General features: G+C 51.7%; 1 protein-coding gene across 17 annotated transcripts in view; it reads right to left on the bottom strand.

Annotated features, from left to right (window-relative positions):
- The window catches only part of PIGG (phosphatidylinositol glycan anchor biosynthesis class G (EMM blood group)), a 40,640-nt gene that overhangs the window by 6,043 nt on the left and 13,949 nt on the right, over positions 1–20,648 (bottom strand). For 10 of the 17 annotated variants that reach the window (XM_081576964.1, XM_081576994.1, XM_081576945.1 and 7 more), the window contains 7 exons: positions 16,498–16,710; positions 11,330–11,547; positions 10,920–11,201; positions 9,265–9,722; positions 7,014–7,205; positions 3,166–3,475; positions 696–859 (listed from right to left, as the gene is read on the bottom strand). In XM_081576964.1, the coding sequence (XP_081433090.1) occupies positions 696–859; positions 3,166–3,475; positions 7,014–7,205; positions 9,265–9,722; positions 10,920–11,201; positions 11,330–11,547; positions 16,498–16,710 (1,837 nt within the window). Of the gene's footprint in view, positions 1–695; positions 860–3,165; positions 4,132–6,932; positions 7,206–9,143; positions 9,758–10,919; positions 11,202–11,329; positions 11,548–16,497; positions 16,711–20,648 lie in introns of those variants that run through there. The other 7 variants (XR_014078874.1, XR_014078869.1, XR_014078870.1 and 4 more) reach the window with 6 other exon arrangements.

Genomic DNA, 20,648 nt, shown 5'->3' with positions numbered 1-20,648 from the left:
GGCCCAGCAGCAGGCTGCCCCTCACCACTCAGGCTGCACACTGCCAAGTGGCCTGGGCACATGTGGACGGACGCTGGAGGCCCTTCCTCATGACGCCCCTTTCCGAGGGGAGTGGTGTACAAACAAGGAAGGAAGCTCGGAATATGAGGCGGTGGGAACGCTGTGGAACAAACGGGCAGGAGAAGGATGGACGGACAGACGTGCTGGGCAGGACAGTGTGGTGGGCTGCCCTGTCAGTCTGATAGGAAGGAGCTTTTGGGGCTGGTGACCGTTGGCTTCCATGGGGGCAGGACAGGCTGACAGAGGCACAGCCCCATGGGGAGCCCCTTGAGACAGGCCAGGCTCCCCTCTCCAGCAGGGATCCTGGAGGTGAGAACCAACTCGCGAGAGAACTCCTGCTTTCTTGTCCCCAGTGGACACCTCCCTCCCTGGGCCCCAACCAGGTCCCCATCAAGTAGATGAGATGAGAAGGGGCTTTCCATCCTGTCCAACTGGAGACCCAACTTGGTATGATCTAGAAGAAGCCCGCAGGGAGCTCTGAGCTGTCCCTACACAGACCTGCCCCACACCCCACACTGGCCATGCCCTGTGGACTCTTCATTCTTATTTAAGGAAAAGAAAACTGATGAAAAAGACCTCTAAGTTACTGGGCGCAGGAGTTAACCTGCCATCAGATTAAAGATGAGGAGCCTCACCTGCTGGCTTCTGAGGTCAGGAAGTTCACCAGGTGGCTGGCCCACAGCACAGGCCCCGAGTATGTTGCAAATGCCGTCAGGAACATGGCCGGGATCTCCATGTAGGCATCCAGGCCCACGAAGCCTGCTGAGATGTCCACAGTGGCAATGCTGTTGGAGTTTCCCTGGACAAGGGCAGAAACAGTGCTGACGTGGCTGGTCCTGTACCACGGCCACTAGTGACCATGAGAGCTGGTCACGGTGACGTGGCCCCGAGAAGCCCCGCTGCCCGTTCACTCCTGGCTCCGGGGCTGACCTTAGAGGATGGCCCTCCACCTGCCCACCTCACTCTCAGGCTGGGGGAGCAAGTGGAATGTTTTTTTACCTTTGAGAAACCATACAATGTAAGTCTGCTGCTGGAGTGTAGAAAGCCCCAAATGTCTGACTGTCAACTTCAGACAGACATAGCAACCTCCCTCCTCGGGGACCCTGGCCGAGGGGCCAAGGGTGGTGTTGCCACACGGCTTACAGGAGCAGCAGGACACTGCTGTCAGGGAGTGCGGGGGGTGTCAGGCCCAAGATCCTGGCCACTAACAGGACAGCTCGTCCCACCGGGAGGGCAGGGTTTTGAAGCCCAGTGAGGGTCTCCCAAGGTTTGGCCGCCCACCGTTCAGTCTTCACTGACGCCGGTGGCTTTTTCTCAGACACTTGCGCTGTTTACAGGCCTGACAGCACAAATGTCTGTCCCAGCACAGTGAAGGCCCTTCCCAGGAACTTTCTACCCGATGGCCCAGGACACAGTCCGAGCTGGGCGAAGCCCACCACCCCTCCCGGGCGGTGTGCCGTTCTGGGCCGTCGCTGGGTGGTGGCGCCGACCCCCAAACATCCAGGCCAAGTGTCTACTCCCCGTGTGTTCGCTGTCCACCGCTGGCCCACCCTTGACAAAACCCTCCTTTGTGCAGCTTCCCCATGACCCCCTCTGCTCACGTCCCTCTGGGCTCTCCCTCGACTGAGTGATTCCCTCCCTCGAGACTGAGGAGACCTCGGGGCCACTGAGAGGAGAAGGAAGAACAGGAATCTCAAACGCCGTGGCGAGGGGAGGTAGGCCGACGACAGAAAAGTGGCTCTGACCCCAGGCGGTGCTGGAGGTGCTGCCAAAGCCGACTCCGCCGTCAGGGAGGGCTGGCCTAAGGCGCGGCCCGCAAGCTCTGGGGCCTTCCTGGTGTTAGGTCGCTAGATCCTCAACGGTCCTGATGCTATGTGTGTGGGTGGGGAGAGAAGGGGTGGCCTAGACGCAGAGAGAGACTGAGGGGCCCATGGAGGGCTGTGGAAGCCAGCTGGGCATCATGCCCCTGACCCTGTACCATGAGGAGCCAGTAAGCTGAGGGCTGGGGAAAGGGTCAGTGAGCCTGTGAGCCTCCTGTCAGGAAACTCAACAGTGAGACAAGGATGTCCCAAGGGAAGGGCTGTGGGAGGGGAGATGAGAGAGGCCCCGGGGGCCCACTGTGCTCCTAAGGCCACACAACTGCCCATTCGTCTGACATGTTGTAGGGCCTGCCGTGTAAGGGCTGACCCATGTTGGTTTTGCTCCTTAGGGTCCTGCAGCACATTTGATGGTGCCTGCTGCAGGGACACCCATGGCTGTCAGACACACGTGCTCTGGCTGCCTGTGGGCAGTGCCTGAGATGTGCCAATACCACATACTGTCATGGAAACTGCGTGTCCTGCCGTGGGACGAGGCCACGTGTGGCAGAGAAGCAAACCGAACGTCAGAGACTGGCTCCTTGCTTGGGGGCGTGACCTGCAGTCAGTCTTCCTGACACTGAGCGTTGGGCAGAACTGTTCAGTTCACAGGGAGCCTGTGGGCACCTTCCTGATCAGGCGGCAGGGTCTGTTGTGCCACCCAGGGCAAGTGGGAGACTCTGGTGAGCAGAACTCCGGGTATGGGGAACAGGTCAAGGGCAGGGCCGAAGGCTGAGGTGGAACTCGGTCCCTCCAAGGCCAGGAGCTGGATGCTCTGTCCACCTGTCCAGTGCTGTCCCAAGTACACAGCTGCACCCTGAGGTCTGCCCTGGAGGTGGCTGGGTCTGCCTCTATGGGCCCTTCAACACTGAAGAGGAGAAGCGACAAGCACGGGTCCCAGGAGAGTAACAGCCAAGCGGGAGCCCCAGCAGCCCAGTGCTGAGAGCAAGGGGGCAGGGAGAGCAGTCACCAGCCAAGCTGATAAAGCCAAGCCCTTCACTCCCCTGACCGCCCGCGGGAAGCAGACCCGCACAGCAGCTGCACGTCGCCACCAAGCATGCCTGTCTTAAAAACGAACTGTACTTTATCTTATAAATATATGCATGATTTAAGCATAATTCACCTTGCCATGCCAACAGTTCTTTCACTAAACTTCCCAGCTTATGGTAAAATTTTCTTAAAGAAAAACTAAAAGAGAAACAACATACAAATTAATAGTCTCCTACCCACGATAATGATGAAAACCTACCTGAAAATAGAAGAATGCTTGACCAAACCAGTAATGCATCACAGTGACCTCAGCTACGTCATGCTTCAGGGGCCTCCAGATGAACTGAGTCATGATGGTCTGGATAGCGAGGCTCAGCGCTAAGATCGGAAGATTGTGGGGTCTGAGGAGCAGCGCTGCCAGGAGAACTAAGCCGCTGTATATCTCCCAGAGGCCCACAGTCCTGGCCGTGAAGTGTGTAGCAATGATTTGAGATTTAAGCAAGTCTTTGGTGCCCGTGAACAGAATGCCAAGGACAAAGACATAAACAAAACGAGCCTCGGTAATGCCCCTAAAGAAAGCAAAACAAGTCAGATTCATTAGCACCAGCTACAAAAAATCAAATATGTATTTTCCCACGAAAACCATGTGTCTACTGAGCTGAGCTGACAATACAAACTTCGGGACCCACCCACTGGGGGGTCCTCTGTGGAAGCAGGGGTGTCTGCACGTGCACATCAGCCCCCCAGGACCCCAGAGGCCGCAGGCCTGTCCTCTACTCGTGCACTTCTCTGACGGAGCTGGCTGACAGGCAATCGTGCTCATGCGGCCAAGGATCACCTGGGTGAAAGACCACAGCCATCACTTGTGGCCAAAAGATCTGTCCACCTGCTTTGCACAGCTGATTTGAAAAGCTACTGCAGTAGGATAAGGGTGAAGAGGGAGAAATCTGCGAAGGCCCAACAATCAGACACTTCAAGAAGAAAGGGGCCGGGTCCCGTATCAGGGAGGGCAGCGGGCAGGCTGGCAGTGAACAGGAAGGAGAGCACCGCTGACGTCTTTAAGGGTCCCCCTCTTGCCCTGACCACCCAGCTGTGCCTGTACGTCCAGAACCACTGAAACCAGGCCTTCCACCCCAGCCAGGTCTGGGCTTCAGAGCGGAGAAGAAAGCCAGGAGTTGAATGTAGGGGATTCCACTACACCGATGGACAGCAGCACCTGTGGGGACTGAAAGGCGAGAAACAGCTTTTAGGGAGATCGAGAACCAGGGTAGCTTTAGAATCAGGGCAGATCTAGAACCAGGAGGGAGATCTAGAATCAGGATGGACCTGGAACCACGATGCATCTAGAATCAGGACAGATGGGGTGGGGAGTGGAAGCATTTTACAGGAAGAATGGGAACCAGGCAGTGTAGGTTAATGAAAGGGTGCACTGGTCAATGTTTTGGACACCAACAAGGTATATACTGTTGTCTCCATGAAACATAAGGAAGTGGTCCATACCTTGAAGCAAGTGATGCTGAAATAAGGTGCATCCGAGAGGAAAGAGGAATTTACTCATGTATCACCCTTTGATTTGTAAATAAGTTCATTTGTATCATTTTTTAGATACTATATATAAGCAACACACACTTTGAGATTTAAACAAACAGCCCTGGGTTGGATGCCCTCACATGTGACATTCAGTCTTGACATCTGCACAGAACTCCGACTTAGAGGTACACAGCCTTTAAGGTGTCTCCCCAGGTGACCTTCCTTCCACAGGGTAAGGCCTGCACCTCGGCTGTCACCTCAGCCAGGCCCTCGGCATCATCTCGCCTCCAGCACCAGGTGAGAGGTCCTGTTTCCAGGGGCACCCCCGTGCCTCCTGGCCACCCACACAATCTGGCCATAGCTCTCAGGATGCACCCTGACATGTTTCAGAGAGGCTAACACTTGCTTTGCTTTCTCTGACTAGCAAAGCAATACCAAACATTTAGATAAAATCTATCCTTCTCAAACTATTCCAAAAAATTACAGAGGAAGGAATGCTTCCAAACTCACATTATGAGGCCAGCATAACCCTGATATCAAAACCAGACAAAGATATTGTACACAAAAAATTATAAGCCAACATCACTGATGAATACAGATAATAAATTATCAACAAAATAGCAGCAAACCAAATTCAACAAAACATTAAAAGGATCATACACTGTGATGAAGAGGGATTTATCCCAGGGATGCAAAGATGGTTCAATATCCAAAAATCAATCAAAGTTATATACCAAATTAACAAACTGAAGAATAAAAACCACATGATCCTCCTCAACAGATGTGGAAAAAGCTTCTGACAAAATTCTATATCCATGTACAATTTAAAAAATTCTCCATAAAGGGAGCATACCTCAACATAATAAAGGCCATGTGTGATAAGCCCACAGCTAACATCATACTCAGTGGTGACAAGATCTAGACTAAGAACAGGACAAGGATGTCCACTCACTACTTCTATTCAGCATAAAATAGGAAGTCCTAGCCATGCAATCAGATAAGAAAAAGAAATAAATTGGAAGTCCCAGCCATAGCACTCAGATAAGAAAAAGAATAAAAGGACTCCAAACCGGAAAGGAAGAAATACAACTGTTACTGTTTGCAGATGCTATGATATAATACATACAAAATCCAAAATACCACTAGAGCTCACCAATGAATTCAGTACAGCTGAAGGAAACAAAATTAATATACAGAAATAGTTTACATTTCTGTAACTAACAACAAACTATCGTAAATAAAAAGTAAGAAAAAATCCCATTGACAACCACATCAGTCATAAAACACTGAGAAATAACTCTAAGCAGGAGATAAAAGAACTGTACTCAGAAACCTGTAAGACATTCATGAAAGAAACTGAAGACAGCACAAACGGATGTAAAGACACGTTTACACAAACCATGTTCTTGGGCGGGAAAAATTAATATCGTTAAAACAATCATCTACTCAAGGCAATCTACATATTCATGTAATCCTTATCAAAATACAAATGGTATTTTTCACAGAACCAGAACAGGTAATTCTAAAATTTTAAAATTTGTAAGGAAACACAAAAGATTTCAACTAGCCAAAACAATCTTGAGAAAGAAGAACAAAGCTGGAGGTATCACAAGCCTTAACTTTAAGCCATATTACACAGCTACACTAATCAAAACAGTAGGGAACAGGCACAAACACACACATCACACACACACGGACTGACGGAATGGAATGTAGAACCAAGATGAACCCACACTTATGTGGGGAATTAACTGACGACACAGGAGGCGACAATATACAATGGGGGAAAGACAGTCTGTTCAAGCGGTGTTGGGAAAACTAGAAAGCTACACGCAAATGAATCAAACCGGACAACTCTCTCATACCCCACACAAACATACATTCAAAATGGATTAAAGACCTGAAACCATAGACCTCAGAGACTCATCCACAACTGCTGGCCAACCACCTCCTTTTTTACTATGTGCAACCGTAAGCAATGCTTCAGAGAACACATCCACATCCCAGTCTCCTGCTTCATGTCTGGCTGTATCTTTGAGATGAATTCTGTACGAGTACATCCAAGTCAGAGGGTTGGACAAAATTAAGACTCTTAACACATTTTATGAACAGCCTTCCAAAACAGGGTCTGCTCGCCCCAACCCTTGTGACTGTTAAAAACAGAAAGCCCTGTGACGTGCAGAAAGTGGTATTGACGATTTGCAGGAGCTAGCTGCAGGAGCTGATGTAAATTATGGGAAAGTTGCGCTTTCTGCCATGCTTCACCCCCAACTGCTAGGAGTATCTACTCATCATTATCCTCACTACTAGTTACTTCTTAGTGGAGCAAAATGAAATCCTTTAAATTCTTTATTTTTAAACAATCCCCCCCAGGGACCTTCCTTCCAAGTTCCTGTCTCTCCTGCCAAAGCAAGAGGCCGACAGGACTGGCTCGCTGAGGTGTTCTCAGCAACTGGTGACAAAACCGCGGTTCACAAAAACCCAACTCTGATGTTCTCAAGATTGCATGGCATTTTTAGTACACAAAACATTACAACACGTCTAAAAACAAGTGCTTGTGTCTGCTAGTACACTTACTTTGAAATGTCTCTGTTGTCTTGTTGCCACGGGAACAGCACATTTCCAGTGGCTGCCCGGTAGCAATAGATGCCCAGCAGGCCAAACGCCATGGCCACTTTTGATGTGAGGCAGCACCTCTTCCGAACCAACACAAAAATCATGGTGAGGGAAAGTGCGGCCAGAACAGAGAGTTCAGCCTTATGATCAGGGCTGGAATGAAATGTAAGATGCCAGAAATTACTACCAAGGACAACTAGTGATGTTATGGATCTACACACGTGGCTAAGGATGGAACAAATAAAGGGCTGCCAACCCAAACTCTCATGGCTCATTCACAACTGGTCCCCACCATCAGCTCTGCACTGGTCAGGGCAACACTGCCTGCTGGCTCTCCTTTCTGGGGCTGCCTCGCTTTCCCCAACCACAGGTGAGGAGGTTCTGGGCAAACGGTGTGGTTCCCAGTGTGCACCCGCTCACAGGAGACATGTCCTGGCAGCACCCTCTTCCATTCACTTGTCAGTGCAGAGGGAATCACTCGGGAGTGTCTGCCCCCTTGCAGGCGCCCCAGCAGAGAGGCTGGGCACATGGCTGTCACAGCCGTCTCTCTGCCTGGCCCTTGCCCATGCCCCCTGCTACCTCAGTGAGCTGTCCTGGGAGGCAGGGCTTTCCCATTTTGTTCACTGCAGCTCATGGTCATGAAGCCCAAACACTCAATTCCTGTGAAGTGGATGAATCAAGATACATCCACACCACATGGAAAAACTCCTAGGGAAGATGCAGGCGAAAGGAGGCTGGTGTCAGGGCTTGGGTCCTGGGGATGGTGACAGGGTCACACTGGGGCCTCCATGGCTGCTCTGCCAGCTGCACTTCATGCAGATCCTGGGTCACTGTCACAGGTGGAAAGCAGAGCATAGAGGAGGCAATTCTGGGCGTCTCTGGGGGCCTCCTGAAGGCTCTGTCCTGGAGGAGGAATCACTGAAACTGCAGCCTCCTCACAAACGGACTAGGAGTCACGCCCCGATGGAAAGGTGCAGGGGGCCAGTGTGCTGGGGGAGGGTGCAGACTCAGAAGTGAGCACAGCTACACCCTGGAGAGGGGGCAGGGGTGGCGGGGGTGCCCTTGCACGCACGCCTGTCAGTGCATCTGGGGGTGGAAACCACCAAGTCCTCCTGCAGTGCTGCAACGTCCCAGGAAAATTAGAAGGTCATTGTGCTGCCGCGGCGTTCTCACCCTCACATGCTCTGGCTCTGCCCGCCACGCCTCAGCTCCCCTCTGCGTTCACACCCCAAGCAGGGACAGGCCAGTACGCTCTTTTCAAGGCTGCTGTGAAAATGGAATGAGTGGGCACACAGCAGGCACCTGAAAATTGCTACCTGTGGTTACTGTGGCTGCCAAAGATTTGCTAGTTCTCTTATCACTGGGGAGAAATTTACCATAAGAATTATCTGGCCAGAGGAATCAATAATCTTACAGCCTCTGGTGTACAGTCCCAGAAGGACTGACCCAAAAGGACTGTGCCAGTGTGTGGTCCCAGGATGCTCTGGTGCTTGCCAAGCCCTCACCAGGTACAAAGCAGCACTTTGTGATGTGACGCTCCTGAATCACCAGCGGAACGCGCCTTTCCCTGCTTTTTCCTCGGGGACTCCCTCCCTTAGGAGTGTGTCTACTATAGCTGTGAGCCTTGCGTTCTGCCAACAGCTCTCAAGAAGCTCTACCCAGTGATACAACAGTGGCCTCTGCTGGTCTCTCTTGGAAATATCTTTTCATTTTGCTGTGCTCTTAAAGACTTCGTTGACAGTAAAATTCACGATGCAGCCAAATCTTGGTCTTTTCTGTCCTAGTTTCTTCTCCTCACTTCAGTCCTCTGTACTTGCTACACTTCCCACTGGGTCACCCAGCCACCCGCGAGAGGCCGCAGAAGCAGCTGCCCTCTGGGGGTGGGGGGGCAGGGAGACAGAGGGGGCGGGGGCACAGGGCTCCTGGCCAGCCTGTCACCCCAACCCCGCACCATGGGGGACAGGGCAGCGAGTGACAAACTACATCCTGCTGCAGTGATCATTATAAAACGGACTGGTTTCCAACAGGAACACTTAGCAGTGATTTGGCAATGAAAAACCAAACTCCCAGGCTAGCCTCAAATAAATTCACCTTTCAGCTCAGTTCATGGGTTAGTCTTCTATTTCTTCAGATCTCAAATACCACTTCTATCCTGAGTAGGAGAAACAGGTCTCTGAGGCGTCTGGCCCGAGGCCGCAGCTCACGCCCTCACCTGGTAAGCCAGTGCCCCAGGTCGGGCCGGTGGGCCCACTGCACGCCGGTCTGGTTCAGGGACCGCAGCAGCCGGCAGCAGGCCAGAACCAGCCAGGGGCTCGCCAGCACCATCCACCGCTCAGGGCCTCTGAGGGCTTCCAGGGAGGAGGGGTCCGCGGGCGCTCGGCTGAGCTCCCAGCCCTCAGGTCCAGCACGCTTGCCCTGCAGGGCCACCGCGACCTCGTCAAGCTCCTCTCCCGCGTGTGGGTGACGCTGAGGGGTGCCGTCGTCTCCCAGAAAGCAGTGTCTGTGGACCTGGTGGCACAGAGCTAAACACAGCGTGTTGGTGAGGAAGTACCAGGTCTGGTGCTCCTCCTCGATGAAGCTGCTTGAGCCCAGACTCAACACGTGGCCCACGGTTCCCAAGAAGCTGAGAAGATCTAACTCTGACCACCGTGAGGTAGACTGAGGTGGATTCTGTGAAAAGGAAAATGCATTTTGTAAGGAAGAATCTGAACAGTCCACCTTCTTGCTGCACGAGCATACAGTGCTCACTCACAGAAGATAACCTACTGCTCCTCACGCCCAGCACCCACTTCACCCCGTCCCCCCGGGTGAACCAGAGGATGTGGGGACAGCAGGGTGACCCTGCCCTGGACGGCAAGCCTGCAGCTGAGGGACAAGGAGCCTGAAGACGTCTGGACCCCCCTTCTCGGCAGTGCCAGAGCCCTGAGCCTGTCCTTCATACCCCGTCCTTGCCTCCCACAGCCACGGCCCACTACTTGAGACCAAAGAACCCCAAGGGCATACTCCACCAAACCAGACATCTAGCTTCTCCATGAACTTGCCAGAAATCCAGAGAGCTTCCATTACAATGGTAGGTATCACAGTACTAACCCTTAAATCCACTAATGTAAAGCATTTTAAGTTGAGGACTCAAAGACTATCATCCAGTACTAGTTGGTATTCATTCTAGTAACCGTGTGCGCCTAGTACATGATGTTGACACGGTGAACCTAGTCAAGCCCTGGAGAATTAACTCCTCTGGGGAGCCCCATGCTTGAGCAGGCAGGGAAATGTGTGGGAAAAGACAACATATGCACTCCCTCAGCCGCCAGCACACGCGGAGGGGTGGGTGTCTGCGGCCCCACGACCAGGAGCTGCACTCCGGGGCCTGGAGTCATTGCCCTGGGTCCCTGGGGCCCTGGGCCCTGTGAACCAGCCAGGACTGCCTGCGTCTCCCTCACCAGCCCGCTGCCACAACCAGCTGATGAAAGAAGGTGTCAGAAGCCAAAGGCTACAAGAAAGTCTAGAACAGGAAACTGCATTTTCCAAGGCAGAATGAGGATGAGATCTGAGTTTCTTTTCCATCTCCGCCAGTCAGCTGCTTGCTCCTCTGTGCAGCCACTCTAGAGAAGCCCCCGGTCACAGTCCCAGGGACCCCGTCTTTCCAACTGAGAAAGAAGGCATGAGGCTTGACAACACAGGTGTGTGTGAAGTTGGGATGCTCAGGGGCCTGGGAGACTCGCCGCTGTGAGCGTGTCCCGTCAGCTCCCATGAAGTGTGGGCCTTTCCTCAGCTCCCACCAGCACCGTGCCTGCTACACACTAGGGGTTTGACCCACATCTCACCAGCGGAGCAACAAGAGCAGCCCATCTGGAAAGCCAGTCCTACCTGACTCGGACACTTTCCACCGGCAAAGATCCTGGTGAGAGCAGACACGACCGCACAGAGCACTGCGGAAATCAGCACCATCACTCCGCCGGCCGCCAGCCACGGGAGGCTGCAGAGGCAGCACGAGCCGGCAGCGGAGGTGCACACGACGACGTGGAGGGCTGCGAGAGCCGGGAGCAGCAGGCAGAAGAGCAGGGAGAGTGCGGGCGCCAGCAGGGGCACGTCCAGCTCAGCCCTGCTGCTTAGCGCCTGCGGGGCACTCAGCAGGAGCAGGGCGAGGACCTGGAACAGCAACAGTGGGGTGTCCACGACTGCAGGAACAGGGCCGCTCCTGTCCCCTTTCAGAAACTACCAAACCCTGGCGGGGCTGTCCGCTCAGTGACGGAGCCACCCTGCCTGGGGACCCGTACCTCCAGGACTAGGAAGGTCCCCACCGCCATGGAGTAGATGTCATACTGGGCCGCTTGTCTGCTCAGGGACAGGCTCAGGGTCCTCAGTGCGTCCAAGTACTGCCTGCGAACCTTGGTTCCCAGGTTGAAAAGGACTTCTGAGTTATTTTCCTCCAAGTACAATCTGATCCAGTTCCCGTGCGATCTTTCCGACACTTTAAACTGCTCAAATCCAGGCTCTAAGAACAACAAAAGGCCACACACACAATCATCGACACGCACACACACGTGTAACCTGTGAGACCTGTCACTGACAGCACGTGGCATAGCCTGACACTCTCAAACTCCTGGGAGGGGTGGCCGCCCCCCAGGAAAACCCCAACCGCGGTGACGCCGGCCTGTGCCCGCCCTGTTCGCCCTCCCACTGCCCCACCTGCACGACAGAAGCCGCTTTCTCGGCTTCCTGCTCGCCGCCTCTTCCCTCTCCTCTCTCCTTCCTCAAGGTGCAAGAGTGTAACACCCCATCAAAGCAGAGCACCAAGAGGCCCTCAGTTCTACAGAATCCTCCCAACCCTCAGGCTCTGCGTGAGGACGCGGCAGGAGTGCCTGACGCCTGTGCCACCGCGGCCCTTTCCCCAAGGCCGGGGGGCCCCCCCTGCTTTTCACTGTCAGCGCCCCTTTTACTTGCTTCCCTTCTTCACAGACTCTCTTTGGGAAGGGACGGCAGTCTCCCAGCCCCACTTGCTAGGTGATCCATGGCTGATGCAAAGCCAGGGCAGCGAAACGGCTCGTCGGTGGAGCCCAGCCCTGGCTGTGGTGGGCTCCTCCCGGGACGGGGGTGGCAGGCTGCCTAAGGCCTGGGGCTGCCTGCTTCCTTTCAGGGCTGAACCGGACTCAGTCGTGACTCGACTGGCCGGTAGAGCAAGAACTTCTTTTCTGAGGCTTCCTGGTACTTAACATCCTTTTCCAAATTCAAGCAGAGCTGTTTCAAGGTGGTCTGGGCCATGCCCTTCAGGGGCCTTGGCCCAAACCACCAGCAGCGTGCCCACCCCAGCGTTTCCCGATCTCAGGATGGCATCCTCGCTGCACAGCCCGAGTGTGGGCTCAGATATCTGCAGCCCCACCACTGCCACTGGAGCCAGGGGACCTGCCCCACGTGCTGGGGGCAGGCATGACCCCGAGCCCACTCGGTCCTGTCCCCAGGACCAGTGGGACTGGGATGACTACACGCCCATTTCAGAGAGGAGGCAACTCAGACACCAGCTCATGGGCTGGCAGTGAGGGCTGGGGTAAGTCTGGATCCAAGCTGTCTCCCTTACTTGCTACCCTCTACTACCCCCAAGTCACAGACAAGGGTGCGTCTGTGTCGGGACCCCACTGCCTGGAGTCACAGAGAAATGGGGGACCTACGCACACACCCAAACAAAAATTGAACACTGACTACATGCTAGGTGCCTCAGGTTCAGGTCCTGCCAGTGTGGGCCTGTGGTCCAGCAGGGCTGTCACACGTGCAAACCACACACAGTGAGAAATGCTGTGGAGGGAAAGTAGAGGGTATAGCGAGAGACCCTGGTAACACAAAGGGAACTGACATAAGACTGAGGTTGAGCGTGGGGGACAAGGGTGGTCTGACAGTGAAGTGAAAATGTGAAGGACACCCAGGAACCACCCAGGGGAGCAGGGAAAGCAGCATCCACAGGAACAGCACATGCAAACGTCCTGAGGCGAGCAAAGCCCCCACGACGACCAAATGATGGTCAGGTGAGTGTGCCGCCTCAGACTTGGCTGGACACCACAGCAGGCCTCGAGACCTGTCTCACTGTCAGACACGTGCCCAGCTCTGTTTCAGGAAACACTCTCACTGATGGTGCAGATGACGGGCATCCTGCAGGTGTGAGGCCCTGGGGTGCCTTCTCACTCTGGGGACTGGCCTCAGTTCATCTCACAGGCTCATTATGGCCACACCCACTGCAGCGCTCAGTTCTCTCAACCCCGCTGTCCTGTTTTTGGTTTCCTCTTTATTAGTTCTCAGTATACGAGAAGGGACACATGGTACCAGCAGCAACTGATTTGCAAGCTACTTGTTTCTGGTCCAGACTGAAACATCCATGTAGCCGGGCCTCATCTCTGACAGCGCTACCCACGGGGAGGCCTCACGATCTAAGAGCTGACGTTCCCCAAGCCCTCTTGCCGTTCGGGACCCCTGGTTCCTGACCACTCCCTGCTGGCAGGGCGCGTCTCCCACAACCAACCCGAGGTCGGGTTATATCTCAGCACAAACTCTCGGCTCTCACTCCGCTTGGCAGTGCCCACCACCTCAAGTAGGAAAACACGCCCACATCCCATTGAACGTTGCCTCAAACTGGGAAGTGACCTTCTTGGCATCCAAACAAGCCCAGCCCCAGCGTTAAACACCAGCCTTGACATACCTGGATGGACCAGAATGAACTCTCTAAAGCCATGACCCTCCTGTTCTGTGTCATCCCTCAGTTCAGGTCAGTCACTCACTCAGTCGTGTCCAACTCTTTGCGACCCCATGGACTGCAGCACCAGGCCTCCCTGTCCATCACCAACTCCTGGAGCTCGCACAAACTCAGGTCCATCGAGTCGGTGTCATCCCTATCAAGCTAAAATACCCTGTTCTTCCTCCCAGCTCAAAAACAAGAACACCCGCTTCTTGGCCCCCATTCAGCTCAGACGACAGCCCATCTCCCTGTTCCTGTTAGACCCGCTGTACCTGCCGCACTCACGCCAGCCAGGCACGTGACCCCCTCTGTCAACAAAGCTGCTGAGATCTCACCGGCCAGAGAAGTGGTCAGTTCTCAATTCCTCATTTTATTTTTGCCCACACTCTGCGGCTTGCAGGATCTTAGTTCACCGATAAGGGATTCAACCTGTGCCCCTGCAGTGGAAGTGAGGGGTCCTAACCACTGGAGTGCCAGGCAATTCCCCTCAGTTCCTCATTTTATTTTACCCTGAACCCTATTCAACACACCCCTCACTCCCTCTTTCCTAAAGTTCTTTCTTTACTTGGCTTTGTCAACACCAGTCCCGCCCTGGCCCTTCAGCACACACACAAGCACCCTGCCTTACAAACTCGCTCTTTCCACAGCCTTGCCCACCTCAGTGACGGTCACTGCTTCCTTACAGTGTTCAGCTGAAAACCAAAGTTTCTTTTTATGCCACTGGCCAGTCCTCTTTGCACTACCTTCAAAACAGATCCAGAAGCAACCCTCTGTCCTGGATTCCTCCGCCTGGGCCCTCACCCTCCACCTGCCCTGAAGCAGCGCACCCGCCCCCTACAGACAGCCTCGGGAAACGCACGTGGGAGATTTCAGGCCCTGCCCCACACCCTGCAGGAGATCTCCGCTTACTCAGAATGGAAGGGAGGGCCATCTGAGTGCCTGGAAGGCCCTCAGCCCTCATCTCCTTCTGGCTCCCCTCGGGTCACAGTGCCCCAGCCCCGCTGGCCCCTGGTCCCTCCTTGACTGTGTGGGCACGTCTTCACCACAGGACCCTGCCTGGCCACAAGGTCCCCTCCCAGGCCACCTGCCCCACGGCCCTCGCCCACCTGCATGCCCATCCTTCCCTGGTCAGCTTTTTCCTAAAGCGCCCATCACCACCTGGCCCCCGAGGCCATCTTTCTCTCCTTCCTCCTCTGGATGAAAAGCTCCAGGAGGGCAGAGCACTCCTCCTGCTGAGCCTCTAGTGCTCTCAACAGCCCCTGGCTGAAGAGGAACATCGTGAAGACATTCAGCATTTGCTAAATAAACTTATGACTTTTTCATACTGTTCATGGGGTTCTCAAGGCAAGGATACTGAAGTGGTTTGATATTCTGTTCTCCAGTGGACTATGTTTTGTCAGAACTCTCCACTATGACCCATCTGTTTCGGTGGCCTACACGGCGTGGCTCATAGTTTCATTGAGTTAGACAAGGCTGTGGTCCATGTGATCAGTTTGGTTCAGTTCAGTTCAGTCACTCAGTTGTGTCCGACTCTTTGCAACTCCATGGACTGCAGCACGCCAGGCCTTCCTATCCATCACCAACTCCCAGAGTTCACTCAAACTCATGTCCATCGAGTCAGTGATGCCATCCAGCCATCTCATCCTCTGTCGTCCCCTTCTCCTCCCGCCCTCCATCTTTCCCAGCATCAGGGTCTTTTCCAATGAGTCAGCTCTTCGCATCAGGTGGCCAAAGTATTGGAGCTTCAGCTTCAGCATCAGTCCTTCCAATGAATATTCAGGACTGATCTCCTTTAGGATGGACTGGTTGGATCTCCTTGCAGGCCAAGGGACTCTCAAGAGTCTTCTCCAACACCACAGTTCAAAAGCATCAATTCTTTGGTGCTTAGCTTTCTTTACAGTACAACTCTCACATCCATCCGTGACCACTGAAAAAACCATAGCTTTGATAGACGGACCTTTGTTGGCAAAGTGATGTTTGGTCAGTTTTCTGTGATTGTGGTTTTCATTCATCTGCCCTCTGATGGACAAGGATAAGAGGCTTATGGAAGCTTCCTGACAGGAGACACTGACTTTGGGGGAAACTGGGTCTTGTTCTGATGGGCGGGGCCACACTCAGTAAATCTTTAATCCAATTTTCTGTTGATGGCCTGTGTTCCCTTCCTGTTGTTTGGCCTCAGGCCAAACTATGGTAGGGGTAATGAAGATTGGCAGACTTTATTTTTTGGGCTCCAGTATCACTGCAGATGGTGACTGCAGCCATGAAATAAAAAGACGCTTACTCCTTGGAAGAAAAGTTATGACCAACCTAGACAGCATATTAAAAAGCAGAGGCATAACTTTGCCAACAAAGGTCCGTCTGGTCAAAGCTATTGTTTTTCCAGTAGTCATGTATGGATGACAGAGTTGGACCATAAAGAAAGCTGAGCACCGAAGAACTGATGCTTTTGAACTGTAGTGTTGGAGAAGACTCTTGAGAGTCCCTTGGACTACAAGGAGATCAAACCAGCCAATCTTAAAGGAAATCAGTCCTGAATATTCATTGGAAGGAATGATGCTGAAGCTGAAGTTCCAAAACTTTGGCCACCTGATGCAAAGAACTGACTAATAAAAAGGAATGCCCCAGGACCACTGCAGTGCCCATCGTGGGAACATCAGGAAGACACCCAGCACAAGGGGAAGTGCACACCATGACAGACATATTAGCAGCTGCTAACTGGCTTACCTTTTTTATACGATGGAACATTCTCCTGCAACAACTTGCTAAGCTGTACTGTATTTAAATGTAAAAACCTCAGCTGTTCCCGCATTGGTCTTCCTTCTACAACTGGGAACATAAGGCTGCCAATATTGCTCTTCGGAATTGGCAGACCCAGTCCTATTGAGAGTGTTGCAGCCAAATCAGTCTGTTGAATGTGCACTGGATGTCTGACATCACCTAGAAAAAAGAAAGCAGTTTAGGTGACAGGCTCTAGGACATGTGTGATGGTAGGTCATTCTTAAACCTCACCTTCTACGAGCAGTGTTCAATCAAATCACCCTGTGTGCTTCCTACCAACCACAACCTGGCCTAAACCGACCACAGCCGCAGGGTCTGAATCTACTCATGCCTCTAGGTCAGCTGGGATTTACCAGATGGACAGAGGACATGTTAATAGACAACACAGAAAGAGATTCCACAGGACAACTAACCAAATTCTTCAACAAATAATCACTATAAAACAGGATGGGGATGGAGACTTGTAAGTTAAAGGAGACCTAGAGACACATCAACAACAACTGAAATTATTTTAAGAATGTGAGCAATTGAGGCCTAAGGATGCTCTTGAAAACTATGGAGGTTTTGGAGGTAAGTGACTAAGAGGAAGCTGGCAGCTTCCTGAGAGCAACAGCTGAGCCACAGGCCAGTTGCAAGTGCATAAGCCGAGAAGGGCTCCCCTGGTATCAGAACCACCTTAAAGACTGGCCTTGAGAAAGACTCTTGCAAAGCGGCCCAAATGTGATGAGATCGGACTATGGAGAACACTGATTATCAACTGCCAAAAATGAGGGTGCAGGCAGCCTGCAATGAGTGGAGCCAACAGCTGGGTGGGTCCGACAGCAAGAGAGGCAACAGTTCAGAGCCACCATGGAAAGTGACCACCACAGAGCTCTGCCAGCTCCACCAGCTCCCAGGCCGCAGTGCCTTCACAGGCATGACGGCAGAGACTCCACGTGTGGGGGTCAAGGGGGTCAAGGTTTCATTGGAGTGGTCTAGTCAAAGTACTCAATAAATCAACCAAGCTAGGCTTCAACAGTATGTGAACCAAGAACTTCCAGATGTTCAAGCTGTATTTCGAAAAGGCAGAGAAACCAAAGATCAAATTGCCAACACCCGCTGGATCATAGAAAAAGCAAGAGAATTCCAGAAAAAAACATCTTCTTCATTGATTATGCCAAAGTCCTTGACTGTGTGGATCACAAACAACTGTGGAAAATTCTTGAGATGAGAATACCAGACCACCTTACCTGCCTCCTGAAAAACCTGTATGCGGCTCAAGAAGCAAGTTAGAACCAGACATGGAACAGTGGACTGGTTCCAAATTGGGAAAGGAATACATCAAGGCTGTATATTGTTACCTTGCTTATTTATCTTATATGCTGGGCTGATTAAATACAAGCTGGAATCAAGACTGTCGGGAGAAATGTCAATAATCTCAGATATGCAGATGACACCACCCTTACGGCAGAAAGTGAAAGTGAAGTCGCTCAGTTGTGTCCGACTCTTTGCGACCCCGTGGACTGTAGCGTACCAGGCTCCTCCTTCCATGGGATTCTCCAGGTTAGAATACTGGAGTGGGTTGCCATTGCCTTCTCCAGGGGATCTTCCCGACCCAGGGATCAAACCTGGGTCTCCCACATTGCAGGCAGACACTTTAACCTCTGAGCCACCAGGGAAGCTCATCAAGAACTTCTTGATGAAGGTGAAAGAGAAGAGTGAAAAAGCTGGCTTAAAACTCAACATTCAAAAAAGTAAGATCATGGCATCTGGTTCTATCACTTCATGATAAACAGATGGGGAAACAATGGGAACAGTGACAGACTTTATTTTTTGGGCTCCAAAATCACTACAGATGGTAACTGCAGCCACGAAATTAAAAGATGCTTGCTCCTTGCAAGAAAAGCTATGACCAACCTAGACAGCATATTAAAAAGCAGAGACATTACTATGCTGACAAAGGTCCATCTAGTCAAAGCTATGGTTTTTCCAGTAGTCATGTATGGATGTGAGAGTTGGACTATAAAGAAAGCTGAGTGCAGAAGAATTGATGCTTTTGAACTATGGTGTCGGAGAACACTCTTGAGAGTCCCTTGGACTACAAGGAGATCAAACCAGTCAATCTTAAAGGAAATCAGCCCTGAATATTCATTGGAAGGACTGATACTAAAGCTGAAGCTCCAATACTTTGGTTACCTGATGCAAAGAGCTGACTCATTAGAAAAGAGCCTGAAGTTGAGAGGTTGAAGGCGAGAGGAGATGGGGACGATAGAGGACGAGATGGTTGGATGGCATCATTGACTCAATGGGCATGAGTTTGAGCAAGCTCCAGAAGATGGTGAAGGACAGGGAGGCCTGGCATGCTGCAGTCCATGAGGTCACAAAGACTCGGACACGACTGAGTGACTGAACAACAAAAATAAAACAATGACAACAGGCCCTGTGAGGAGGGCCAAAGTTACTGCAATATAGTATGTAATGTTCGGTTTTCATCAAAAACTACATGCAATTATGCAAAGAAACAGGAAAGTATAGCTGAAAGAGAAAAAAAAAAGCAGGCTGCACAAGCCATCTTGGGAAGAGTCCATATGTCAGAGTTAATAGACAAAGTCTTCCAAGCAGTCACAGTAAATATGGTCAAAGGACTAAAGGAAACTAGGCAGGTTTCCTTGCCTAGGAAGGTAGTAAAGGCGGTATGATGACAGGGTCCCATCCTTCAGAGATTGTCAATAAAGGGTTAGGAATTAGATGGAAACTCTGAAGGTAAGAAGTATAACTGAAATGAAAAATTTACTATGAAGGCTCAATAGCAGATTACCAACTGGCAGAAGAATCAGCAAAGACAGATTGACAAAAATCATACAATTATACAATAAACAATCGTACAATCTGAGAAACAGAAAATCTCCCAAATTTGATGAGAAACATTAATTTACACATCCAAGAAGCTCAATGAACTCCAAGTTGGACAAACTACAAGGAGTGAAGCAAAACTAATTAGATTAATGGTTGACTTCCCATCAGAACCACGGAGGCCAGAAGGCAGCAGGACAGCGTGGGCACAGAGCTGAAAGAACCAGAATGCCACACCCAGCAAAACCAGCGTTCAGAAAACCAAGGGGAAACGAAGACATTCTGAGACTAAAAAAGCAAAAAAGACAATTCATTATTAGCAAACTCAGGACTCAAAAAACTAAGATCATGGCATATGGTCCTATCACGTCATGGTAAACAGATGAGGAAAAAGTGGATTTTATTTTCTTGGGCTCTAAAATCACTGTGGATGGTGACTGCAGCCATGAAATTAAAAAGATGCTTACTCCTTGGAAGGAAAGCTATGACAAACCTAGACTGTGTATTAAAAAGCAAAGACATCACTTTGCCTACAAAGGTCCACACAGTCAAAGCTACCATTTTTCCAGTCGTCATGTACGCACGTGAGAGGTGGACGGTAAAGGCTGAGAGCCAAAGAATTGACGCTTTCGAACGGTGGTGCTGGAGATGACTCTTGAGTTCCTTGGACTGTAAGATGATCAAATCAGTCAATCCTAAACGAAATCAACCCTGAACATTCATTGGAAGGACTGATGCTGACGCTGAAGCTCCAACACTTTGGCCACCTGATGCGAAGAGCCAACTCATTAAAGACCCTGATGTTTGGAAAGACTGAAGGCAAAAGGGGAAGAGGGCAGCAGCAGATGAGATGGTTGCATGGCATCACCGAATCAACGGACACGAGTTTGGGCAAACTTGGGGAGACACTGAACAACAGGGAAGCCTGGTGTACCACAGTCCGCTGCTGCTGCTAAGTCGCTTCAGTTGTGTCTGACTCTGTGCGACCCCACAGACGGCAGCCCACCAGGCTCCTCTGTCCTTGGGATTCTCCAGGCAAGAATACTGGAGTGGGTTAGCATTTCCTTCTCTAATGCATGAAAGTGAAAGTGAAGTCGCTCAGTTGTGTCCGACTCTTCACGACCCCATGGACTGTAGCCTACCAGGCTCCTCCGTCCATGGGATTTTCTAGGCAAGAGTACTGGAGTGGGTTAGCATTTCCTTCTCCGTGCTGCAGTCTATGGGGTCACAAAGAGTGGGACACGACTTAGCGACTGAACAACAAT

This window comes from Giraffa tippelskirchi, chromosome 1 (assembly GCF_054371585.1).
Source record: "Giraffa tippelskirchi isolate mGirTip1 chromosome 1, T2T-mGirTip1v1.2.pri, whole genome shotgun sequence".
Classification (NCBI taxonomy): Eukaryota; Metazoa; Chordata; class Mammalia; order Artiodactyla; family Giraffidae; genus Giraffa; species Giraffa tippelskirchi.
This window is presented reverse-complemented; position numbering and strand designations above follow the sequence as displayed.